Source organism: Peromyscus californicus, unplaced genomic scaffold (assembly GCF_007827085.1).
Source record: "Peromyscus californicus insignis strain IS unplaced genomic scaffold, ASM782708v3 Scaffold_9__1_contigs__length_137607984, whole genome shotgun sequence".
NCBI classification, from domain to species: domain Eukaryota; kingdom Metazoa; phylum Chordata; class Mammalia; order Rodentia; family Cricetidae; genus Peromyscus; species Peromyscus californicus.
This window is the reverse complement of record NW_026294617.1, coordinates 96,566,597-96,593,949: the sequence shown is the minus strand read 5'-3', so window position 1 is coordinate 96,593,949 and position 27,353 is coordinate 96,566,597. Positions and strand designations below refer to the sequence as shown.

The 27,353-nt window shown below is 39.2% G+C and overlaps 1 protein-coding gene across 2 annotated transcripts in view; it reads right to left on the bottom strand.

Moving 5' to 3' along the window:
• Positions 1 to 27,353, bottom strand: part of Dpyd (dihydropyrimidine dehydrogenase) — an 849,077-nt gene that overhangs the window by 13,239 nt on the left and 808,485 nt on the right. For both annotated transcript variants that reach the window (XM_052730491.1, XM_052730492.1), the window contains one exon: positions 4,784 to 4,927. In XM_052730491.1, coding sequence (XP_052586451.1) covers positions 4,784 to 4,927 — 144 coding nt within the window. The remainder of the gene's footprint in view (positions 1 to 4,783; positions 4,928 to 27,353) is intronic.

The following is a 27,353-nucleotide window of genomic DNA, read 5'->3' as shown; positions in this document are numbered from 1 at the left end:
TCGTATTTGATTGAACTGTAAATAATTTTTAACATGTGTCTTTCTCCCTTGATATACCATGTGCTCCCAAAATATAGACTTCTGTCTTTTTAAAATTCATGCTGTATTCCTTTTCCCTAGCACAATTCCTAGATTGCAATGAACACATATTAAAAACATGCTAGTGATCCATCTCTGCTGAGATGGAGAAATCCCCAGGCTTAGACTGCATTTGTATTTCTTTGGAATCTGCCATCACCATCAGTGTTCTCATGTTGAAATAGAAGATATTCAATAAACATTTGTTGATGGATTGAGGCTGAAACTGCCTACCTGTGGAGCAAGAGACCATTCAGCCATACCAGTGGCAACAGAAAGAATAAAAGAACCAAGGAGGAGACCTATTGGGCATGCTGTCCTTTGAAACAATATCGCCATGTTAGAATCAGAGAAGCTGGCGGAGACTAGAATAGGGGCATGTGAATGAAAAGCAAACAAGAGAGGCTCAGATAATTTTGTGGGAAGATGGGGATCCTTCCATGGGAGATGGGAAATCATGTATTGTGGTAGCAGAGAGAATAAACAAGGCAGTGTCATGGAGTTCAAACAAAATCCAGAAGAATCTATAAAGAGCCTAGCAGAGGGAAGAAACAACCTGAAATAAACAGATGAGTCCACAGAGAAATTATTAGGCATAAAAACAGACAATTTAGGGTCTCCAGAAAGAACAAAAAGGAAGAAAAGAAAACTAGCATGTCAGGAAAAGAAGGAAAATGGTCGGGGAAACACAAGCGGAATAATGAAACAGGATGGGAACACAGGGCGAGCTGGGTGTTTGCTAGAAATGAGCAATGAAAAGGACAAAAAATGTCTGAAGTGTAGGCAGACAGACCAGAACTCTGAGGAAACATGGTGGCTGAACCACGTGGACAATTTATCAGGTAAATAGATAGGGGCTTTCTGTGAGAGACTTCTCCATTCAGAGTCTATGTTTCCTGTTCTCTCTGAATGGAAAATTATTCCCCTAGACATATACATTGTTCTTTCTTGCCCTTAGTTTGGGGGTGTTAACTCAGGGATAGTTCATCAAGCAAGCATTTCTAAGGGCCTATCTTGGGATTTCTAGTCTCCTGATCCTGCTTCACAGGTTCCCGTGTGTACCAGCCTCTACTCAGTTGCTTCTCCTCACTACAATGTAGGTTTCGTGAGAGCCGGGGTTTACTCACTCTTGGATGCCATGACTGTAACAGTGCTGCTCTTTTTGGTGGTGGCTGTGAATGGGAGATTACTACATGAAGCAATGGATTTGTCGTGAACTTGACTGTTGTTACAGCTAAAAGTTGGAATCCCAGTGATTGCATATGTCAGAAAAAAATGGACCCACGTAAGCTCTCCTTAGTTGGCACTGGGGATTCCTGGCCCTGTGAACCAGGGCCTCAGCCTTAAGAATCCTCCCACTCTTGTTTTCTCCCACATCATCATGCTCTTCCGGTCATTCTCCTATTTCTGCACCACTTCTCCGTTAATTCCCCAGCATGCCTTATTTCCACCTAGGGTTTTAAGTAATGATAAAGAAGGCACAGAAGATGCTTTCTCATGTCTGGCACACAGTAGGCTGTGGCAATGTCATTTTTTCCCCTCTTCTATGTCCCCATGTGTATCTGTTTAAAAATCCTCAGTGTAAAATTTGTGTCCCACCCTGCAAAAAGCTTCACCAAACTTTAAGACAAAAAGAACAAAATCCTGATTTATTACATTGTTTTCTTTAGCTCAATAGAATCATCAAAAAATTTAGTCAGTTGGGTCCTCTCATTTTCAATCCCTTTCCATGCACTATCTTTGGATAGAATTGGAATTGCTAAACCCTCTTAAGAATTAATAAAATTGTGTTGACTTCAATACAGTCTTTAGCATCGTAACTATTTGCTAAATGCAAAACCCTATTGTGGCTCACTTAACGCATGTTTCCCCTCTCATATGTTTCTAATCCTATCTAGTTTATAGGAACAATCAATTCTCTGACTCAGTGCATCAATTAAATTACCTCTGTGTAGCTGTGACCAGATGGTGAAAGAGCATCTTAACAAAGGAATGACTTTGTTTCATTCCTTTTCAGGTTTCAGAGATGTCAGGCCATCATGTCAGGGACGGGTGTGGTGGAGCACAACAGCTCACATCATGGCAGCCAGGAAGCAGAAAGAGAGAGGACAAGTGGAGCCAGGATACCATACAGCTACCCCCTGTGCTTGTTTCCTCCAAGTAAGTCTACCTCTTTCCATTTTCCCATTCTTGTCATCATATTACAGAACCATCAAGGGATGAATCCATTCATTAGGTCAGGGTCCCCAAGACTATCCGCAGAAATATCTTCACAGACACACTCAGAAATGTGATTTGCTAATCTGTAGGCATTTCTCAAAATATTCAAGATGGAAAGGTAAACCACCACAACCAGGAAGCTTTCCTTGGATCCTTGGATTTAAATTAGGTCTCTTGAAAGTTTCTGTACATCTTAGACTATTTATATATAACTCCTGCCACAAGTATAATTCTGCACTGTCTCTGCCAGTCTTTGTTAGTATCTGTCTCCTTCCTTTTGTATGCTTCATGGGCTTACTAAATATTTCTGTCATATTCCCTGAGCATTTGATGCTCAGCTCCTGGCATATTACTTGTCGCATGGTTTTTCTGAGGTAAAGACATCCTGGAAAATATAATGGCTTCAAATTTTTCAGCTTGATTGGTCTTCAGAGTTTCCTATTTCCCTACCTATTCTAGAGTTCATTTCAATGACCAAAGCAGAAATATCCACCTAACCTGTTATCTAACCTGTCCATTACAACATGATATCAACTAGCAAATGGCAATTAGGGAAGACACTATATTAAAAATGTTTCACACACCATCAAATTTATAACCCTATGGAGGCAAACACTTTCATTTACTCCATTTCACAGATTAGTTTATTGAGGCAAGTTCATAGGGCTATGACCTGTCAATGCAACCGTTTGAACATAGGGACTATGACAGAGTGGCTTAATTTAAGAACCTCTTCTGTTTTAATTATAATCTGCTAAATCTTGTAAACTTTGTATTTCAATGAAGCAAGTACCTCAAGGTTTTTCCTATAATGATGCATTTACAATAAAATCACATAAATAAAATAACACTGCTAAGCCCAAATTCATTTCATCAGAGAGAAGTGTCTCTTTGATACAGTTTGAATGTGTTCATCTGAACTTCTTTCATTAGAAATTTAACCTCCAAATTTGTGTATGAAAGTTATTTCTCCATAGGTCCTTTGGGAGGCAGTTGGGTCAGGAGAGTGGGCCTACCTGATGGCATTAGAGTCCTTATTAGAAGAGGAAGCAAGACTTGAGCCATGTTACACTGCACCGAGAAAACCTGAACCAGATGCTAGAGGGATACTGTTGCCATACACTTGGCCTTCTCAGCTTCTGTAACTGTGAGCCAAATAAACTTATATTCTTTATAAATGCCCTAGTCTCAGATATTTTATAACAACAACAGAATACTGACTAAAATGCACCACTCGTATGACATGGTTCAATATATAATCTGAACTTAATTTCTTCCTTGCTTGAGAAGGACATATCAGTAGCATCCTCCTCCTCTCCCATTTCTCCTCATCTCTTTCATTCTCCTCTTCTTTTCATACAAGGTTTTGATACATGTCCCAGACTGACTTGGAATTCTCCACCTACAGAATAGCCTGGGCTATTTTGTATCTCGCTTGTGGTTGTGAATATGCAAACTTAAGCAGAAAACAAAATTTCTCAAAATGAATGCAGCACAACACACACACACACACACACACACACACACACACACACACACACACACACAGAGCGAGAGCGAGAGCGAGAGCGAGAGCGAGAGAGAGAGAGAGAGAGAGAGAGAGAGAGAGAGAGAGAGAGAGAGAGAGAGAGAGAATGAACAGGGGAAACCTGAATAAGACTGGTAGATAGGTTGGAGAAATATCTGTGTGGTTAGCAGCAGGTATGTGGAGGCATGCCTGAAACCCCAGCACTCAGAAAGCTGAGGCAGGAGGATCTAATCCAACTTGAGCTGTAGAGCCAAATCTTATCCTTCAAAAAGGGAGGAAGGAAAAACCCAACCTTCTCCCCAAATCTTGACTGTGATGTTGCTATAGTTTTACACACTGCAGTTGTTGAGACACTAGAAAGCACACATCACATCTGTCTGTTGTTCACACAACTTGATAGGAAACTGTTTCTTTCAAAAAATCAAACCTCTATGTAAATAAGCTAGAAAGGTAAAGATACACACAAATACTTCTTAACAGTGATCTTTGTTTTGCCCAGAATAAATTCTTGAGTACCAAATACATGGGCTTGTTTTTTTGAGGTCAAACTAGAAAAGCTCTCCAAATGTAATTCTATTGATAACCCTGTTACAACCTCATAATTCAGTTGTTTTTATGACCAATAGATTTCTTAAATGTAACTCTGAATTAAAATACTGATAGTTAACTATAAGAATATGAAGAATTCTTCTTCATGTCTCCTGACTCATTAATGCACAAAATTTCCATGAAACACAAACCTGGCAGTGATCTAGAAAGTGTGACAGAAACCAAAATAGGAAACAAAGAAGTGGTTACTGTATTAGTAAAAACATTTTCATGGTAGACAGAATTTTTAGAAACTTTCAGAACATCAAAAGGCAAAAATCGATGCTATATTTAAGGAAGGAAAAAAAAGCCTTTAAGCCACATTTGAATGGGAAATAGGTAAATTTATGAATTTGTCTTAATTTTTACCTTGATGGCAGGAATAGGCTTTTGCGGGATAAAATGCTTTCTCTGGGGTGGTGAACACGCTCCGTTTTGATCTCTCCTTCCGATCTTACTCGCTGCTATGATTTTCTTGCGTTGTTCAAGGTAAGGTCCAAAGCTTGGCAGTTTCTGAAGGGAAAACACACAAAGACATCATCATAGTAACTCATAGAAACAAGGTGCGGGGGTCTCCTCACACAAATATCACCAACAAACAAATGTGCTCATCCCTTGTTAACTGGGTCTTCCTTCCTCTGGACTACTAGTCTTCTATGTGTCAGATTCCATCTGGAATCAAAAAGAAGACACGAGAAGGATACTTCAGCCAAATATGGATGTGTTAGATGCAGATGTTGATTAAAATTCATTTCTAAAGGGAATGGATTTCACCGTGGAAAACCAAATGTACACACTTAAAACAATAGCTATTAGGGAGAGCATTTGTTTGGTTTGTACAGACAGAAGGTGAAACCTATTGATGCTTTATTTTCCCTTCGTCAGGTTTTTAGCACAATATAGACACAGCCACAGCCCTTGACAAATGCCTCTGTCAATAGAGAAGGTGCTTTGCCAAGGTTCTCATCTGTATCTCCATTTTATTGTGTTCAAATTCTTACTGCGTTTCCTTAAAGATTGTAACTAATGTTGATTGCAACTTACTGGAATAGTTGAAAAACAAAATGGCAAAAATATTGATTCCTCTGCACAGAAAATAAACTTTATTTTTGCGTGAAGGAGGCAAAAAAAATAGAAAGGAAAGGCAGAGTGTATATCACGGCGCTTAAACAAACTCCATCAGCATTCAGAGTCACGATGAGGCTTTAAATCTCAAGGTTATTCAATTGTACTTTACAAAGTTCATTCAGGAAACTACCTAGGTGCCATGGAAAAATGCTAAGTGGTTTCAAGTTAACACAAAAATGCCCTCATACCATTCATTATCCCACAATTATCTACTCTTCACCATGTCCTTCCCCTTTTCTGGAACCTTTGATCTTCACTTTTACTGACACATTCCACTGATGATAGACACCAGTGAATTTCAAATGTTTTACACCAGCTGGTAACCTGAAATTGCTATGTCTTTTATACTACTGCAAACCCACCTTCTTGTTCCTGCAGAATAAAGCCCATTTATCTACCTGATGGAGGTTGGGAAAACTACAGCACTCCAAGGTCATCCTGATTTCTGACCTCACAGGTACTTCGGTGAAAAAAAAAAAAAAAAAAAAAAAAACACCTGTTTCAAAGTACCAGCCTTCACTTGCCAGCTTGCATAGGGAACCAGGGAAATTAGATCTTTGGAGAGTTCAAAAGGATAGGTAGTAGAGCACAAGCAAGCCAACCAAGGCAGACCAGACTGTAGCCTTCAACTGTGTATTTATATACAGCAAACATATTTAAAAAAATAAAGCAAAGAACATATTTATGTGGAAATATACCTAAGCTTGTTACTTTGATTATAAATTCACTATAATTATGTCAAGAAGTCAAGTAAATGGAAAGTGGAAGTCAATGCCAAATTAATTTATACCCAATTGGATTAGAATTATGTACTTCATCTCTATGTCTTAGCACTTTTCCAAATCACAACATTTAATGCTTACAGTAACATGAAATGATATGACGGAGATGTAGAATGTTTTTTCATCTATTTTACTGTAAGTTAAGTGATGTTGGCTTATTAAAAGCATAAAAAATAAGAATCTAAAAGGAGTCCTCAGAACTTATCCCATAGGAAAGCCACTTTAATATAAAAATAATTCTTACATGAGAGGTCCTATTTAATGTTTGAATAATACTTGTTTGGATGCCTGGGGGAAAGTGTATTGGGGTTACACTAGAAAGACTGTCCCTTTAGGTCTAGATGACATCTCATAAGTACAGAATACATATTACATGACATAAGTCCTGTCAGAAGATCGCTGTCTATGTATTTTCGCTTTACATCAAGGGCCGTTAACTTAGTGTCTTATACTGATACAGATGATCAAGAATGATTCAATGTTTAAGCACACAGCCTCTGGGTCTGGCAGGCTCTCATGCCAACTAATTCTAAGAAGTCTGAACCAGGATCCTCGTTGCTGCAATCGATTGTGTCTCTCTCAACACCATTTAATTCCACTTGAGTTTTGTAAGGGCTGTTCCAAAAACAAACATTCTTGGAACTTTTCAATTCATCTTCTTTAAACAGAGACTGGAGGATCACTCCTTCTGTTTGGCTGATTTGTTATCCAGGGCTGGAAGAGATAACTCAGTGGCTAAGAGTACTTTACTGTCTTTTCAGAGGACCAGAGTTCAGTTCATAGCACCCACCCTAGGCCCCTTACAGACACCTGTAACTCGAAATTCATGGGATACAACTCCCTCTTCTGGCCTCCAAAAGCACCCATGCCCATATATGCTACACATAAACACATACATACAAATAAAAATGAATCTTAAAAGAATATTATTCATTCAAATGGACAGAAGATATGTAGTTAAGCTGTGACCTTAAACTACTGCATTCACAGTGATAATGATGAGGATGCTAAATACTTGGAAATCCCTTCATGTTGAATGGCAAACATCCAGTGTAAGCATCTACTGGCAGATAGCCTCTTTGACTTTTCATACTACTTGATCACATTTGCCACATATAAAATTGAGGCATGAAGTTTTTTCCCCCATGGTTAGCAGTGCCATGACCCTAATTTCCTCATCTGAATAGTCAATACTAAGGAGATGCTCTCAATTTAACATAAAAATTCCTATAGGATATTATTTATTGATTGATTAGAAAAATTAATGAGGCAAGAGTGGCCACTGTCCATTTTTTCTTTACATTGAAAACAAATGGACAAAATACCAATGAGTGTTCCTTCAACCTCTAACCACACAGTTCCAAATTCAGATGGGCTCATCTGTATTTTCTTATTGCCATGTGGAGAGACTAGAGGCTAGGGGCTTCTTTCCACAACTTCCAGGCTGCCACAGTGATTTTTGCTTCACTCATTAGTATGAAAAATTAAATGATGAAAAAAAATGTGCATGAATGGGAAGGTGGCTCAGTAAGTAAAGTGTTTGCCATGCAAATGTGAGGACCGGCATCTAGATCCTAGCATCCATGAAAATTCTAGTGGGCATGGTAGACTGCCTGTAATCCCAGCATGTAAGAAGCAGAGGCAAGATCCCTGGAGCAAGAGGGTAGCTAGAGTAGCTGAATCAATGAGCTCTGGGTTCAACTAAGAGCTCCTGTCTCAATAAGGTGGAATAGACTTAATGTTAAACTCAGGCTTTGACTTGCCCACACACCTGAAAATATATGTGTGCTCACACACATTCTTATACACACACACACACACACACACACACACACACCCCTTCAATGTATTAAAATGGCTCTAGGATTTAGAAGTACTGAAAGATGTGTGTGTGTGCGTGTGTGTGTGTGTGTGTGTGTGTGTGTGTGTGTGTGTGTATGCAAATGTAGCTACACACCTGCATGTATGCATCCAGAGGCCACAGGTAAATCCCTGGTGACATAGCTTGGATGCCATTCACCTTGTTTAAGATAGGGGACCCTATTTCTCATAGGGGCCTGGAACTCACTCAGTAAGTTAAGCTGGTTGGCCTGTGAGCCCTAGGGATTTGCCTGTGTCTACCTCTCCAGTGCTGGGATTGCAAGTATCACTACCATGACCAGCTTTAAACATGGGCGCTGACAATTGAGCTCAGGTACTGATGCTTCTCTGATGATGTAAAAGATAGTTTTTTTTTTCCTGCTTTACCTTTAGTTAGGCTACATTCAGGCTTACATTTGTGTTCTGATTTTGCCAAAACAGACATACAGACAAACAGACAAAAAAAGGCAAACCCCAACAAGGCTAAGAAAACATGAAGATGAACATGTAGCTGGCCAGGGTATAAGTGTGCAATCAGTGGTGATTAATAAAGCATTTGGTCCAAATCTCTGCCTGAACATGCAGTTAATTGATTTCTCATTGTAGGAGAAGCAGTGGGGCCTGGCAGAGGCAGCAGCAGGAGCCTTTCCTCTTCATTCATTATTTTCTTACAGATAAATGTGTAACCTGCAGTCACTCAAACCAAGAGGTTTTGAGCATCATGCTGGGTTCCCCAAACAAAGACAAAAAGTTCTTGAGGACCACCCAAAGCTGACAAACAGAACAAAACTCAGAAAGGTTTTTTTTTTTTTTAAATTTCCATAGTTTCTCCAGGGATTCATCATTGATGGATTTGCTCTCACCAGAAAAACTAAATCCTACTCATTTAAAGCTAATAGTATCTCACACCAAAATTGTCTCCATCCAGATATAAAAAGCATTACATTGCCAATAGAAAGGTGACAACGTCATGAATCAACAATGATTCCTTAAGCCAGCAAAGCTGGGAGGGAAAGTAGTCTATTTGGATTATAATTTATTCACGGATCAATCTAAAGGTAATTGAGCATATTACAGAGTGGAAAAGGGTTCTTGTTCTTAATAGAAACAGGCACCAGCATCATCCAGTTTAAATTGCATAACTTTATGAGAATGGCATAGAGTTGGCTAATAGCATACTCTATAGAACTGTAGTGTATCAACTCTATTTTCTTAATCATGCTCTCTTATCTGATTGGAAACAATAACTGCAAGAAGAGTAATTACTGTGATATCTACACAGTAATAACGTGAAAAGATAAAAGGATTTCAGAGTTATTCTGAGCAATATATATATGGATCAGTACAAACCTGAAACACTTGATTTGCCAACCTAGCTCCCTGGAGTGTGCACATATGTGTGCATGTCTATACAATGACAGACAGAAGGAAAATATAGATATAAAATATATCTTTTACAACTATCTAATATGGATCTTTATTTTTCAAAGACCATATTTATTTATAAGATGGCTACACTAGCTATCTGTGGTTGTGATGGGGGAATGTCTTTCTGTACGCTGTGAGTATGTGTTGCTCTGATTGGTTGATAAATAAAATGCTGATTGGCCAGTGGTTAGGCAGGAAGTACAGGTGGGATAAGCAGACAAGGAGAATTCTGGGAAGAGGAAGGCTGAATCAGGAGTCACCAGCTACACATAGAGGAAGCAAGATGACAAGGCAGAACTGAGAAAAGGTACCAAGCCACATGGCTAAACATAGATAAGAATTATGGGTTAATTTAAGTGTAAGAGCTAGTCAGTAATAAGCTTGAGCTAATGGCCATACAGTTTGTAAATAATATAAGCCTCTGTATGTTTATTTGGGTCTAAGCAGCTGTGGGACTGGCGAATGAGAGAGAATTGTCCTGACTACAGGCCAGGAGAGACACAGAAAACCTTCCAGGTACATGGTTGCACACCCCTCCCACCAACAAATACAGTATAGAATGTCTGTGCTGGCTGTCTTGATTAAAGATTAAATAATTTCCATATGGAGTCTATACAGTGAACATAGTATTCATAGAGTGTTTAATTGTGAAAGTATCTCTCACTATTCATTAAGGGCTAATGTCAAACTAAATTGTAGATCAAACATTCCCACTTATCATATTTGTCTCACCTATTTACAAGATGTACCATACCCCTTGGAAGACTGTTTGAATGTGATCAAGTGATCAAGAACTGGAGAGAAAAATATAGATAATGCATTTTTATTGAATTGGTCTTTAAAATAATAAGGCAATTGGAATACTTTTTAGACATCTAAAATAAAAAAAAAGATCTAAGAGCACTAGTGTGTTGATGGTTGGGGTCATGGACTTTCTGAATCTGATGGTTTCAAGTAAAATAGCCATCCTGCAGTTGAAATGAAGAAATCTACAGGAAGTTCTGAGCCTACTTTTAATTGATGTATACGAAGAGAGATGTGATGCAAGTGATGCATTATGGCAGGTGGAGATGCTGAGTGTCTTTTCAGTTCTGTAATGTGTGAGCTCAGGTGAGTTCTCCATTATAAAAGCAATTGTTGACTCACATTAGGCTGTGGTTTTGATATCTACTTTACTGTGATTTAGAATGAGAAACTCATTCCCTGAGAATTCTTAGGCTACTCCTGCCAGGGAAGCAGGAAGGCTAACCATAAATCTTCTCCTCTCCTTCCTCTCTTCCACTTATTCTCCTAGTCTCATGCCCAGCTGTGCAGCAGACCACCTGTGCTGGCATCCCTTCCCTCCCTGCCCCCAACCCCAGAGGGGCAGATCACAAGATCTTCCCTTCTAGCTTTCCTTCTACCAACTCTTAGCCCCCAACTCTACCAGTTACTCTCTGAGAACCTGCAGATCACTACAGCCAGGGACAAAATGGCAGACTACAGAATGGGAAAAGATTTTTATCAACTATACATCTGATAGAGGGCTAATATCCAAAATAAAGAACATAACAAGCTAGATATCAAGAAAACAAATAACCCAATTAAAGTATTTATTATAGGTTAGCCGGGCGGTGGTGGTGCGTGCCTTTAATCCCAGCACTTGGGAGGCAGAGGCACGTGGATCTTTGTGAGTTCGAGGCCAGCCTGGTCTACAAAGTGAGATCCAGGAAAGGCACAAAGCTACACAGAGAAACCCTGTCTCGAAAAACAAAACAAAACAAAACAAAATTTGTTATAGGTCTAAACAGAATTCTCAAAAGAGGAAACTTAAATGGCTGAGAAACACTTAAAGAAATGTTCAACATCCTTAGTCATCAGAGAGATGCAAATTAAAGCTACTTTTAAATTTCATCTTACACATGTCAGAATGACTAAGATCAATAAAAAATTGACACCTCATGCTGTTGATGATGCCGAGCAAGGGGAACACTCATCCATTGCTGTTGGGATTGCCAACTTGTACAGTTACTGTAAAAATCAGTGTGGCAGTTCCCCAAGATGAAAATCAATCTACCTCAAGATCCAGCTATACAAGTCTTGGGCATCTAACCAACTGATGCTTCATCTTCCTACAGAGACACTTGCTCAATTATGCTTTATTTATAAACTGGAAACAACCTAGATGTCCCCCAACAGACAAATGGATAACAATGGAACATCAGTCAGCCATGAAAAAAATATGAAATCCACAGGTAAATAGACGGAACTAGAAAAAAAAAAATCATCCTGAATGAGGTGCCCAGAAAGACAAACATATGGTATGTATTCATGTGTATGTAGAAATTAGCTGTTAAATCAATGATAACCAAGCTACAATTCACAGAACCACAGAGGTTAGGTATAGTGTAAGGGACTAGGAGGGAAAGTAGATCTCTCTAGGAAAGGAACATAGAATAGATAGTTACGGGTAGATAGGAAGCTCAAGTGGGGGAAGAGGAGCTAAGAGGGAGACAGGGGAGCAAATAAAGGGAGAAACAACTAAAATTAAGAACAATTTGAGGGATAACATAGAAACCTAATACAGTAAAAACTTCTTAAAATATATACATATGTGAAGGTGATCTAAATGAAATTGCCAAAAGATGGGGAGACAGAGCCCCAATTGGAGATCTCATTTCACCAAATAAAGCTTCTGGTACAAGGAATGGGTTACATCTAATTAAATTATTGGCCAAAGAGACCCCATGGGAACGCACAAATAACCCAGACTGTTGCCAAGTCTACAGGTTGCTCTCCACAAACGGACAGCAAGGCTCCAGCAAGAATCATACACCTCAATGAATCTGGAGAAGTTGAGCTGGTGCCTACATAGAGTCTTCACCCCTATATCCAGGATGGTCTTCTGAATGTTACCAAAAGAAAACATAAACAGCAACTAAGCTACAAACTCTTAACCCTACAATGGTGTCCTGCCTAGAAGATATGCTAGGGCAATGGTGGCACAGAGCTTGTGGGAGTAACCAACCAATAACTGGCTTGACTTAAGGCCCACTCCACAAGATGTAACACATACCTGACACTGCTTGGGTGACCAAGAACCTGAGACTAGAAAGCCCAGGGACCTAGGGGAAAACCAAATACTACTGTGCTACTAAAAGAACTAAATAACTAAAAGCAATAAAATAACTCTTAATGATATTCTGCTATACTCACATACCCGTGCCTTGCTCAGACATCACCAGAGAAGCTTCCTTGCAGCAGATGGAAATACAGAAACCTAAAGCCAGACAATATTCAGATATCTATCTATCTATCTATCTATCTATCTATCTATCTATATCTATATCTATATCTATATCTATATCTATCTATCTATCTATCTATCTATCTATCTATATATATATATATATATATATATATATATAGAGAGAGAGAGAGAGAGAGAGAGAGAGAGAGAGAGATGGAGGTGGAGACTTTGGAACACTTACCCCTGCAAGGAGTGTCTCCTTTAAATCCCTCCCACACACGGCTCAGAGAACCCCATAGAAGAGGAGGTAGAAACAATGTGAGAGCCAGAGGGAATGGATGACACCAAGGAAACAAGGCTCTTTAAATCAACAGGATCACACACATGAACTCACAATGACTGAGGCAGCACACACAGGGTCTGCATATGTATGTGAAGCATAAACCTAATTAATCTTATCAATAAAAACCAGGAGTCTTTGTGGATTTCTGTGGGCCTCTCTAGCACTTTGCTTCTTCCTATTCTCATGTGGTCTTCATTTACCATGGTCTCCTATTCCTTGTTCTCCCTCTCTGTTGTTGATCCACCTGGGATCTCCCGCTCCCCCAAGCTCTCTTTCCCTCGACCCTCGCCCTTCATTACCCCCACTCATGACCAGGCTGTTCATGTAGATCTCTTCCATTTCTCTGTCACTGGGCGATCCCCGTGTCTTTCTTGGGGTCCTGTTTTCCAGGTAGCCTCCCTGGTGATGTGAGTAGCAGTCCAGTCATCCTTGTTCCACATCTAGTATCCTCCTATGAGTGAGTACATACCATGTTTGTCTTTCTGAGTCTGGGTTACCTCACTCAGGATGATTTTTTCTAGATCCACAGAAATCCACAAAGATACCCCCACAACAGACTGCTGGCAATGGTCGAGATACAGCCTGAACTGACCTACTCTGGTGATGGGATGGCCAAATACCCTAATTGTCATGCTAGAAACCCCATCCAACTACTGAGGTATCTGGATGCAGAGATCCATGGCTAGGCCCTGGGTGGATCTCTGGGAGTCCAATTAGCGAGAATGAGGAGGGTTTATATGAGCGAGAATTGTTGAGACCAAGGTTGGATAAAGCACAGGAACAAATAACCAAACAAATGGAAACACACCAACTATGAACTTATGGCTGAGGGGTCACCAACTGGATCAGGCCCTCTGAATGGGTGAGACAGTTGATTGGCTTGATCTGTTTGGGAGGCACCCAGGCAGTGGGACCAGGTCCTGTGCTCATTGCATGAGTTGGCCGTTTGAAACCTGGGGCCTATGCAGGATTGCTTGGCTCGGCCTGGGAGGAGGGGACTGGACCTACCTGGACTGAGTCTACCAGGTTGATCTCAGTCCACAGGGGAGGCTTTGCCCTGGAGGAGGTGGGAATGGGGGGTGGGCTGGTGGGAAGGTGAGGGGGGTGGAGGGGGGAGAACAAGGGAATCTGTGGCTGATATGTAGAACTGAGTTGTATTGCAAAATAAAAATACAAATTAAAAAAAAAAAAAAAAAAACCAGGAGTCAGATATCAGGGTAAAACCTGAAAGATAGGAGACGCAGAGCAGCAGCCATAGTTGCTTCCTACCTCTTTGGTTCCTCAGTCCAAAACGGGCTGAGATTCTGTCTCAGTCCTGGCTTACCACTTCCTGTCCCTCTCTCTACAGTCCTCCAAACCTCTATGGTTAGGTAGTGGCTAGCTTTGCCCTCTGACTCCAAGCAAGCTTTATATGTCAGAACACAAACAAAATGTCCCACAACAAGTATGCACCACATAGAGTCCTAGAGCTGAAAGTAGAAGTGGACACATGCCCCTACCCCTGACCCAGAAGCAATCTCCAGCTGGTGGTAATCATTTGCAAAAGAAAACTTAGTTCCTCAAAGGGAGTTTCACTGTGGAAACACACTGCTCTTAAGGGTAGGCCTCATGCTCAGTATTTGGTGGTCAACAGAAAACAAATACAATGGCGTCTTTGGAGTTCTTTGTCTCATAATGTCATGTCAGAGCTTTTTAAAAATTTTATAGTCCTTTTAATATATATATATATATAATTTCTTTCTTTCTTTCTTTCTTTCTTTCTTTCTTTCTTTCTTTCTTTCTTTCTTTCTTTCTTTCTTTCTTTCTTTATTTTCTCTCCCTCTCTCTCCCTCTCTCTCTCTTTTTTACCCTACACGTCTTTTGGGTATATATTACGGGTTCCAGTTTTGTGTCTTTATGGGATTCCTGAGTGTGCGAAGAAGTGGCGCTCTAAATCTGTTTTTGTTTCTTGTGCTTCTCCTTGGGTTCTTTTCCTTCTTTTCGCTTGTGCTGTCAAATTCTGATGGATTAGTTTTTATTTTGTCTTGTGATGTTTTATTTTATTATTATCCTTTCGAAGCTTGTTTGTTTTCTAATGAGAGACAGAAAGGGAGAGGTGGACTGGGAGAAATAAAGAGAGGAAACTGTAATCAGGATATATCATGTGAGAAAAATACATTTTCAATAAAAGGAAAAGTATTTCATGGATTATACACCTTCAATGTAGTATTTGTTGCAGTATTAAAATAAAGATTTAGAAATTCACATTACCTCCAGGTATAATTGGCATGTCATGTTTAATCACTGCTACAACAGGAAGCAGTTTTACTGATTGCTTGGACAGTGGACAATGTTAAGACAATAGAAGAAGAACATTTACATGCTATGATGCTATGTGTTATTGTAGTATTATAGTGAAAATTGGAACAATAGAGTTCAGCAAGTAATATTGAAATATACTACTTTGGTAATACACACACACACACACACACACACACACACACACACACACACACACATACATGATATCTGAGTCAGCCAAAAAAGCAGTGATAGCCTGTGTTTCATACCTCAGATTAGAGAACCAACATTCACGAGTGTTTGGGTACTGATTTATAAGTGTGGAAGTCATAGTTTTTCCAGGCAGTGGTGGCACACCTTAATCCTAACACTTGGGAGGTAGAGGCAGGTGGATCTTTGTGAGTTCAAGAACAACCTGGCCTACAGAATGAGTTCTAGGACAGCCAGGGCTACACAGAGAAACGCTGTCTCGAAAATCGAAAAAGAAAGAAAAAAAGAAAGCCACAGTTTTACACTCTTTAGCTAATTACTGTGGTTAATTACCGAGCTCTTCTACTATCGCTTTTCTGTATCAATGACATGAGAATGATAATCTCTGCCTCACAATGTTAGTACAGGCATTAATTCAGAAATTGTGTAATATGCGCAACTGTTAATTCCACAAGCCTTTGCTATTGGTGATGTATATGTATGTCATATATGTATATCATCACATATATTATATATGTATATTATCATATATGCATCATATATATGATATATTATATTATATGGTGATATTACATGTATATCTATCTACATGTGCTCATGCACTCATCACCTTACCCATAGTTTTCGCCTAGTCCATTTCAGTTTGGCTTTGTAATTTGAGCTCAGTCTTCACAGCATCTAAGAAATTTCCTTTACTGATTCTCCTCCCTAGTGTAAAGGGCCCCTGTGGTACACAGAGTACCCTGCACATATTTTAATCCTTATACATCCTACATTGTCTGTCACTTTTAGCTTCCATCTTCCTTCCTTGAGATCCCAGAGAGGAAAGTGCTGATCTAGCATTTATCAGGTACTCAGTATTGTAAATAGCTTGAATAGGCACAACATCTTGCTGCATGTTTGAACTGTGAGACATTCCCACAATTTTCATAGAAAAACAAATGATATACATATTTCATTTAAGGCTAGAAACTACATGAAACAAATAATTTTACCATCATAACAGCTGTAATACATTAATTTCAAAGAGAGGTGGGCACTTGAAGTTTATATATAAAGGACAGTCCGTGACCTTAAAGAACCGACAGTTACTAATAATTGCAATACCCTGTCACAAGGGCTGCGGCACAGATGACATGGGCAGTTATGTGAGCAATGACAATGTGTACCTCGTTCTGGCTGAGGGGCCAGAAATGGTCTGGATGAGGTGACACACCTGACCTATGTTCTGGAGGATGAGGGTAAGTTGGCTGGGCAAGCAGTGCCAATGAAGGTATGAGGGTCACAAAAGAGGATGGCAATCTGCCAAGTGAAAGGAACACGGAGGGAGAAAGGCGACAGTTTGTGCCGCAGAAGCAGCAGATCACTCACCCGTTAGGAGAGACATCAATAGAGAAATGTAACTCCAGCATTAAAGAGCAGCAGCTATGACAGATTGCAGCAAGGTTTGTTTGTTTTTTTGTCATTACACCGTGGGTGCTGGGTCTGAGGCCACAATATAGAATAGGAGAATATTCTTTTTGGAAGTCTCTCAGAGCTTTGTGAGGAAGACTGACTCATCTCCAGAGGAACTGGGTTGAGAACATTGGGATTTTCCTATTCTAATAGCATGTAGATGGCTCATATCAGGCTTCTCTGAAGCCATAAGCTGTCATCACTGACTGTGATAATCAGCCATATCTTCAGGTCAAGGTTTGGGAAAGAAGGCCCTGATTTAGAAGAGACCAAAACAAAGAGAAGGTCGAAGCTCAGTGTGTAGAGAAATGCCAAAGAATATTCAAGCAGAAGGAGACTAGAGAGAGGAAGAGGGGGGCAGGGAAGAGCAGAATGAGGGGAGAGGACAGAGAAAGGCACTGAAAGGGAACAGAGTTCCCCTTGTCAAGGGTTAAAGAGCTTCTGTTAGGAATGAGAACCGGTATTCTGTTGTGAGATGTTTACATGGTTCTGATCTAAATCCATGAGCTCTATTTAATAAGGTCCACTACACAGTTACATGAAAGCATGTAACTTTCATGAGAAATCTGGAAAAAAAAGTCAAGGAATTAAATTTCATGTTTGGGTCAGCATATAGCTAAGAGAATAGAAACCAAGAGAAAGTAAAGTTTGAGAGAGTCAGAATTCAATTGAAACAGGAACCAGAGGCAACCTAGAGAACACAATTTCTAGAGATTTTGTAGCATCCCCAGAAGGACAAAACTGGGTGGACTTAGTTGACATATGGGTTGCAACTGTACTCCTAAGGAGAGGTTGGCTAAATGCAGGAAGAGATGCTGAAGTAGTCTGATCCCTCAGATCTGATGAGCAACCAACCACAGCTGGAGTTGAAGAAGGCCTTTAGAATGAAGGAAGTGCTTATGCAGAAAAATTAAGTGGCAGAATCAGGAACTCAATCCCACAGTCTGTGCTAGAAAAGAAGGGATGAAGCAGCATTGGGTGCTTTGGCGCTTTGGCATGTGCCTGTCATCCTGGCATCTAAGAGGCAGAGCGATGCTGGAGTTTGAGGTCAGTCTGTGCTACACTGTGAGTTCCAGGCCAGCAGGAAATACACAGCAGTATATTGTCTTTAAAACAGAAACAGTAAAGAGGAGTAAAGCGGAGAAGTTATCAGGTGAATTTTCTTGTAGTTTGTAAAAATACAGTGAGTGGCAGAGGCATTGTAAGGAAAATCTGTGTGATTTAGGAAGGACTCTGAATTCTGGGTGGTGGCTTGAATTTTACTCATTAGGAAGTATGAAAGCACATAATATTCAACGATTTGTGACCAGAAGGTATGGCGTCGAAAGGAAGGGGAAGATCATGGTATCTGACTCTGGCAGAGACAATAATCCAGCATATTGGAGATGGGACTCTAGCAGAACAGTAAACTAGACAATCCATACAATTATAACTACAATCATTTAAGATTTTAAATTAGGAAATAAAATGTAGTCCTGTAGCACAATATTTAATTTTGTGTTTGATATTCATGGGCTAAGGGGTGTCTAGATAATACCAAAAGACATTGCCTATGGGTGTGTCTTGAGGATGTTTCCAGAGAGATGAGCGTGTGAGTTGATGGATGTAAGGTCCAGTTCTCACTAGTGTGGGTGACATCATTCAATCTGCTCAGGGTAAAAAAGAACCTAAGAGTAGAGGAAAGATTGATACTCTTATCTTCTGAAGCTGGGACATCAGAACTCTGTGTTTTCCAGCCTTTATCTGGGACATACTTCAATTTCATCTCCAGATCCTTTGCAAAGTGTGGAGAACATCAAGTCTTCTTCATCAGAAACATATGGTGTGTTTATCTGTCTTCAAACATTTGAGAGCAAGCCTCAGGTTCAGAAATCCTAGATCGCACATTCCACTTCTCACTATTAAGTGATAGAATCAGGAACTCAATCTCACAATCACAGCTGTGCCTCCCCTCACATTACTGTGTCCCTCACAAGAGCCTTGCATAAGGTGCTCAATATATTATTATTGACATAAAAGGTGAACTCCATCTGGTGTACTTTTCAAGAAATCCATGTCCCCTGTTTTCCTCATTTCACAAATTGTGAAGGGAAAAGTGTTTCACACAGTAAAAGCCTTTAGAGAAGCGCAGAACACATATGAAGCAAAATATCTGAATTAGTTCAGTCCTGTTTATGACTGGACTCAAGTTTAATGAGCTCAAGTTAATACAGGTGAAAGGCCACAGTGTTACATGCAGCAGTTAATGAAATACCATAGAGCTGCTGAGAAAATGATTAGCAGCCAAATGTGAATTTAATATACTTCATCTTTGAGAAGCAGTGCCCATGGGAGGCATCTTGCCAGGGCAGGCAACGTGGCAGAGTGGAGGTAGCATGCAGTTGAGCTTTTGGAGGTGGGGGGTCTGAGCTGAGCCTTGCCATCAGCTAATTTTGTGACCCATGGTAGAACGGTGACTCCCTTTGAGTCTCTGTTCCCTCATATGTAAGATGAGGGGGTTGAACTAACTGATCTGTGACACCTCTCCAGTGAGGTTTCATTTTGTTTTCAAATTTACAGTTAGAGATCCTTGGGGTTTATTCCCAGTTGGTATCATATAGCTTGTGGATAAAACATTGGAATGAGTAATAAAATATAATCCATCCCTTCTTTCAGCTGTAGAACATTTGGAATTTATTTCAGCTGTAAGACAGGAATGCTATGGATAACTACCAAAATCCCAAGGTTGAATGATGTTATAAACAAGTTTAGACTTTACTGGCAAAAGATGCACCGAAGCCGGGCGGTGGTGGCGCACGCCTTTAATCCCAGCACTCGGGAGGCAGAGCCAGGCGGATCTCTGTGAGTTCGAGGCCAGCCTGGGCTACCAAGCGAGTTCCAGGAAAGGCGCAAAACTACACAGAGAAACCCTGTCTCGAAAAACCAAAAAAAAAAAAAAAAAAAAAAAAAAAAAAAAAAAAAAAAAAAGATGCACCGAAGACATTGTATACATATACATAGTTATATGTATGTATATGCATGAAATGTATATATTCTCATCCTTTAGTAGTGAGATCTAAATAGATAACAGATATAAATAAAATGTTTTTTTAAAAAACATTCAAAAGCATTATGAGTGATATGAACTGGAAGATGTAGATAACTATTATTATGCCTAAAATTATCTGTAAGAAGTTTGTTGCTTAGTTACAAACCCATGTAAGACATACTGCATAGAAACAAACCCAACTAATGTTACAAGTGGATATAAATGATAACAGTCACAAAATAGCCAAGAAGTGAAAATTATATATGTATATATTTATATGTATGAGTGTGTGTATGCATGTGTGTGTTGCTTTTGCGGTTGCATGTGGCTGTTACTGGAATTTCAGGGCAGTGGAAGACAGTAGCCTTTTCTACTAGTAGCCCAGTGTGCAGAACAACTACTCATCTTAGGATACAGACACCAACTCAAGGACCCGGGTGAGTGGTTTGTTCTTTGTGAGCCTGTTTTCAGCTGTGCCACACAGAAATAACAATGATCACCCAGTCCGTTAGCTCTGTACAGTTGCTTGAAATAAGAAAAGCATTCACAGATTATTAAAATACAGCTTTTTAGTATTTTGAAAACTATAAAACAACATAGAACTGAGTATCTTATTACTATATTGAGCATAAACCTGATTGATGCTCATTACAGTGATATAAAGACGAAGTGAGGTTTTTTGAATTATAAAAATGTCACAAATATTAACTACCCACAAAGAAAGCCTTCCCAATCAGCACTTCCATATCCTTAGGAGGACTGGATGAAATAAATTGTGTTTGAAATCCACCTTCAAAATGCTACAGCTTTTGTGGCTACATGTTGTAAAGAATATCAAGGGCAAAAACCAATGAAGGAAAAATGGAATAAAAATTACCTCACAAAATGGGATGGGAGCAAAGAAAAACAGGGGAAAAGGGACGAAGAAGAAAATGGCTCTGCTATAAATATAAATGAAAAGGCACACAGGGTCCAGGCTGCATTTGGAGTGGTAGATTATTCAGGTTTTTCCCCACATTTGTTCAGTGTGATACCTAGTAACTTCCTACATGGAAACACCTAGGTGACTGCTGTAAGCTTTTCTACCTGGAAGGGTGGCATAGGTTACAAGGTATTGCATTTTAATACAACCGAAAACCCTACTTAGAGTTACAGTTCAGGTCGTATTAAAAAACATAATCAGGGTTTTGAAAGTCAATGCTAAAAAGAAAATTTATATTGGAGGGAAAAACAAAAGTAAGTAGAAATTATTTGTGTGTGTATGATTTAATTAGAAGGAAAACTGTTTTTCACTATAATTAACGCCCTGCTAGACAGAAATGTTTAATGAGGGGAAAATATCTTTTATGTATTTGGCTATTTGGCAAAGTTCTGCATGTAAACACCAAGCACATTCACAAGACAAAATTCACCTCAGACCCGATTCCAACTGAGATGCCTTCTCTGTCAAGACGACAAGTTAGGGCCTTCCTAAGGCTTTGTGCTATTGGCCCCAGCAACACTATAAGGTTTTTAATATTTTAGGAAAAGACATTGACGGTGAAATTAATAAACTTGGTCTGGCAGAAAGGCTTCATAAATATTTATCAAGTAATTTTTATTTAGTAAATTCCAGGTAGAAGGTCCTAAAGAACTAATAGGTAAGGAAGCAAATATGATCTCTGTCCTCAGGGAATATGTTGTCTTTTTTAAGTACAAAAGGTTTAACCAGAAGCAAAATAACTGAATAATCACTATAATGGTTATTATTAATTACTTGTCAACTTGATGGAACAGAGAATCACCTGGAAGATGGGCCTCTGAACATGCTTGTGGGGGGATAATCTGAACAATGTTAATCAATACAGGGAGACCAACCCTGTGGGTGGCACTGTTCCCTGCCTGGGACCCTGGACTGTACACATATAGAAAGGGAGCTGGGCGGCAGTATGGCTTAGACTCTGTTTCTTGACTAGGGAGGGATTCAGAGTGACCGGCCGCCTCAAGCTCTAGCCTCAGGGACTTGTCTACCATGACTAGACTGCAACCTTGAACACTCAGCCAAAGTGCCTTTCCCCCAAAAAGCTGCTTTGGATAGAGTATTTTGTCATCGCAATAGGAAAAGAAGTTAAGTCAGAAATATAGAGCATTTGCTACAATTTTCAGTAAGCGATCTAATTGTTTAAGGTTAAATCAATCCCTCTTCCTCTGCTGTACTCAACAGGCAAAACTCATCAAACCAACCATCATCTAGTTAAGCTACATCTATACCAGGGAGCTGGAATATGGCTGGAGAATCCAAGTGCTGCCCCTCTCTCTTTGCAGTGAGTGTGGATACTCAGTCTCGGTCAGTAGGCCACCAGTGTTGAGCTACAGATTTCTTTTTCCCTTTATAAAAATTTATTTATTTTATCTTAATCATGAGAGTTTTATCCCCATCTATGTGCACTGTGAATGCGTATGGTGCCCACAGAGGACAGAAAAGAGCATTAGGTCTCCTGGGATTTGGGTTACAGATGTTTGTGAATTGCCATATGGGTAGCTGAGACCCTAACCCAGGTCCTTTGTAAGAGCAGCAAGTGCTCTTAACTACTGTGTAAGCTCTCCGACTGTAGCTACAGCTTTCTCACTCTACAAATGGCATAGAACTCTTCCACATTTTATCAGTCTCCTCATCTTCACCTTCATCCTTCATCTTCAGTTGCCAGTGGAAAGATCTTGGTGATATCAAAGGTTCCACCTAAGGACTCTCTGGGTCTCGGGGACTATATCTTCCAGACTTAGCATCATTTAAAAGAAGTTGTTTCCTTAATTTCTGTCCATGACCATCCTACAATTTCTCCTCACTGTCTGGATTATGTCCATGTACTTGCATACACACTTAGGTCTCCCTTAGCTTAAAAAGAAAATACATGAAATGTAACAAAGTAACTCTAGGCATCATTGCCCATGTCCCTTTGACATTCTTTCAAGTGCAGCTCCCAGTCTCTTTCCACACATTCTCCCTTCTGCTCACTTCTCAGCTTGCACTATTGCAGAATCTTCCTCCATTCCAAGCATCTGACAACGCTTTGCAGGCGAATCCTGAGGATATATTTTGTGCTTACCTCACTTGTTTTTTTTTTCTTCAACTAACTTTTATCTTTCATCATCAATCACCCTAGTTGGAAGCTACTTTCCCCCCGTCTCTTCTGAGTATGCCCTTTGCAGAGTCATCTTTTTCTTTGAAATATATAAATAATGGAATCCCTGAAGCTCAGCCCTTGATGTTCCTTCCATCACCACACTCTTTCCAAGGTCAATTACTCTTAATATTCAGCTTTACAAGTTTTCATGCTTATGCCACTCAAAATCTGGTTCTGTCCTTTATAATGAACAGACTCAGATATCCAGTGACTTAATTCATTTAAGTTGCTTAAATGTTGAAAACCAGTTCCACACTTATGGCATCTTAAACATATCCCTGCTTCACTTTATGTTCTTCCTCTGTTCTGTCCCACCTTGCTGAGAAGGTGGCAGCTCTACCTGAACATAATAGTTCAAGTAAAGCATCTACGACGTGCTGGGTTCTGGGCTCCTCTGCTTCAATCACTTTGCTTTTCTCTAGGCCGAAACATCATCAGCAAATCTAGGATGCCCTCCCAACACCCACATCATATCCTGCTACTTCACCATCTTCGCTGATAAGGCTTTCACCCTAGGCTCTACTGTCATTCACCTGGGTTACACCAGTCGCCTCCTAAACAGTCTACCTACCATTTGCTTGACTTGTTGTATTGAATTCCCCATGTAGTAATAATATTAAATATGTGATACTACACGGACTTCCACATGAATGATTCCAGTGATGCCAGTCTACCTAGAATAGAATCTAAAAGTATCATCATAGCTTCTAACTTCTCTAGATCTGGAGAACTCTTTAATTTTAGCACATAGTATAGTACTATACTCTCTCTCTCTCTCTGTATGTGTTATATACTGTATGTGTGCAAATGTATGTATATATATTATATACTATATGCATGTATGTGTATGCATGTATGTATGTATATATGTACACATGCAAACTTTACCTATTTCCATTTTGTTCATTATATTTTAGTCATACCTTAGGGCCTTCACATTTCCTGATCTTTTTGTGTGGACCTTCATCTTGGCCTACCAGCCTCCTCCTCAGGTTTTAGCCCTCTGATAAGATATGATCTTTCAGGGAAGCATCTTATGACAACCCCGCCTAAACTTAGCTCTCCAAGTCACATTTTTCATAACCCAAATGTGTAATTCATTGTCTATTTATTTTTGCAAATATTATATATATATATGTGTGTGTGTGTGTGTGTGTGTGTGTGTGTGTGTGAAATATAAGCTACTAGAATAGCATGTTAATCAGTTCTGTTTGCTGACATTCCCCTGAGACTTTGAATAATGTTTGGCCCATTGAACATTTTGAACTGGAGCCACTGCATGGAGAAGCAACATAAACACTATAGTATCTGAACCTGACTTGGCTTCCAGCTCTCATTTCACTGATAACTAGGTGTTTTACTTGGTCAAACTTTGACTTTCTAAGATCTCTGTTTTCTCATTCATAAAATGGGGAGACAATGAATTATAGTATAATTTATATAAAGCATATGTAAGGAAGGCAACACTTCAATACACTGTGGGTTTTTGATAGTTTTTTTTTTTTTTGCCCTCAACATCATTGTTATTACAGAATTTCTGTAAATATAGTTTTCTATTGTTAACTTTGTGAACTACATATATGTACAACGAAGACACCTCAGCTTTATTTCATATATGTGCTTTCAAATATTTTGCTTAATACTACTACAGTAACAATCCCTCTCCCCTAGCAAACTACTTCAAGAAGGAGTCAATGGATTAACGTATTTTATATGATGAAGAATTACTGATTGTTAATTTAGACTGCACACAGTCTCTAAAGTCAAGGTTGCTCATGATGCTATGAAGTATTGTGCTTTACATATTGAAATAAGTAACATTAAGAAAATGAAGATTTGACAGTTGATGAATAAACACTCATGTTTTAAAGACTGGAAGCAAGACCATTCTGCAGCCCACAGTCAATGCTATTATCTGTGGGACCAGGGAAGGTGCTCAGATCTGAGCCTGTTACATGCTTCTTCAGGAACATCTGGCAGTCTGTCACTTCACAGGCAACAACATCTTCTCTAAACAGCAGAGACTCGAATTCATCAGGGATTCCTCTGGTACAGTATATGCTTAACTTAAGTACCTGCTTTCCCGTGATTTCCATAGATTACCATATTCATGACATTGTGGAGTGAAAGCATTCTTCTCACTCTCTACCCAGAACACGAAGAAGAAATTAAAACATTGGCAGGCACTTTGTCTCCAGTTTGTTGGACAAGTAAGAAAAGGACTTTCTAACCCATTAATGTAAATGAAATTCTGTCAACTTAGAGCATTTAAACAAAGATGACAGCCGCCTGTCTATTAATAAACACTTGACAGGCTAACAATTACAACTAGAGATGGTTGTTTTTCTTGCAATAAATATGTCTGTGGCTACTTTTAAGGAATCGCCTTAAAATACATTTGTAACTTCTCCAAACTTTCCTCTCCATCTTTATTAACCCAGCTTTAGCATGTACAATCTTGCCTTCATGGGTAGATTTGGTATCTTTGGTCCATAACTATTTTAATGCATATAACTGTATTTAAATATGTATTTTTATCTTGTTTATATAAACGTTCACTCATTTACCTACAATGCTCACATAAAAACAGAGTCAAGACACCTAAGTTTTAATCTAATAATTTGAATTTCATAGAAGGAATTGAAGGGTAATGAGCTACCTGTTATGAGGGGTGGGTATTCAGTTATAGAACTATCCGAATTTTTATATTGTGTTACAAAGGAAGAACATAAGGATATGTAACAAATGAACCAATGTGCTTACTTTTCAAGCTTTGGGAATTTATGGAGTAGAATTGTAAGAAGAAAATTCAGTGAATAATTTGAGTTTGGGGGAACTAGCTGTGGAATTCACTAACCCACCTGTCCCAATGCTCCATCATTTAGACCTAAGAAATAAAATACTAAAAAGAATCAAGACGGGATTTTGAATACATTTTTAGAAGATTTTCTCCAAAGAAAGTGTTTTCTTTGACTAAGGGAGTTTAAGGGAGGTCTGTATAGATGTATTAGACTATTGATTACAACCATTACTGAGACAGCCAAGAGTTTTGCATTTATGGATTAAAGATTGAAAGCACAGCTCTGTATTTGATCACATTTCAGGTACCAACATTCTTGTTCTTACTAAACAAGGGAGAAAATAAAAAAAAGAAAATTATTTAAAACACTGCTAAAACATTTTCAAATTCAGTGATTGACAATTTGAAGACATCAATACTTAGATTTTTCTGATCTGGAAATATGAATCTGAAAACAGTCATGGTTTGAAATTGAAAAAATACATTCTGGTTCCCAGTATCTTCTGGTCAAGTCTAAACTTCTTTTTCATGCCTGTTAGTAGCCATCATCATAGCATTCCACTGTTCCCAGAGGAATGCTGTGTGTAAATTTCATTAATCATCCCAAAGCCCACATATAACTCAAAACGCAACATCTAGAAGGATAAAAGTTAAAAAAAAAACTATTATCAGAGAGAAAATGGAGTATAAATATTGTTCAGTTTCCAGATTATCCCTCCAAAACATCTCAAAGGAAGAGATGAGTCAGTTAACTAGTGGATGTCATGGATTTGGGTCAAGCTCACACCTATGGCTTCTTCACTTGCTAGCTCATTAAGAGCCATTTTGTGCCAAATTTTAGTCTTTTATTTTCAATTTAATAATGTGTACAATATTTTCTGGGTGTGATGGCACACTCATTTAGTCTCAGCACTCAGGAGGTAGGGGCATGGATCTCTATGAGTTAGAGGCCAGCCTGGGCTATAAAAGAAAAAAAACTGTGACAGAAAATGTTTTGTTTTTTTCTCTCAAAGAAAATCATGAGATTTTAGTCATTTTTAAAAAATATATAATTCCTCTTTGATGTATCTGTACAAAGGAAGGCCTTTGTGTGAGCAATTTCTGGACAGGTATTTCTCAGGAGACCTAGTTATTTCTAGGAGAAATGTCCATGGATCATGAGGTAGTTAATTCCAGCCCTATTTCTTATATGTACTTTTTCCAGGACAGAATGTGAGCCACAAAGAGAAAGA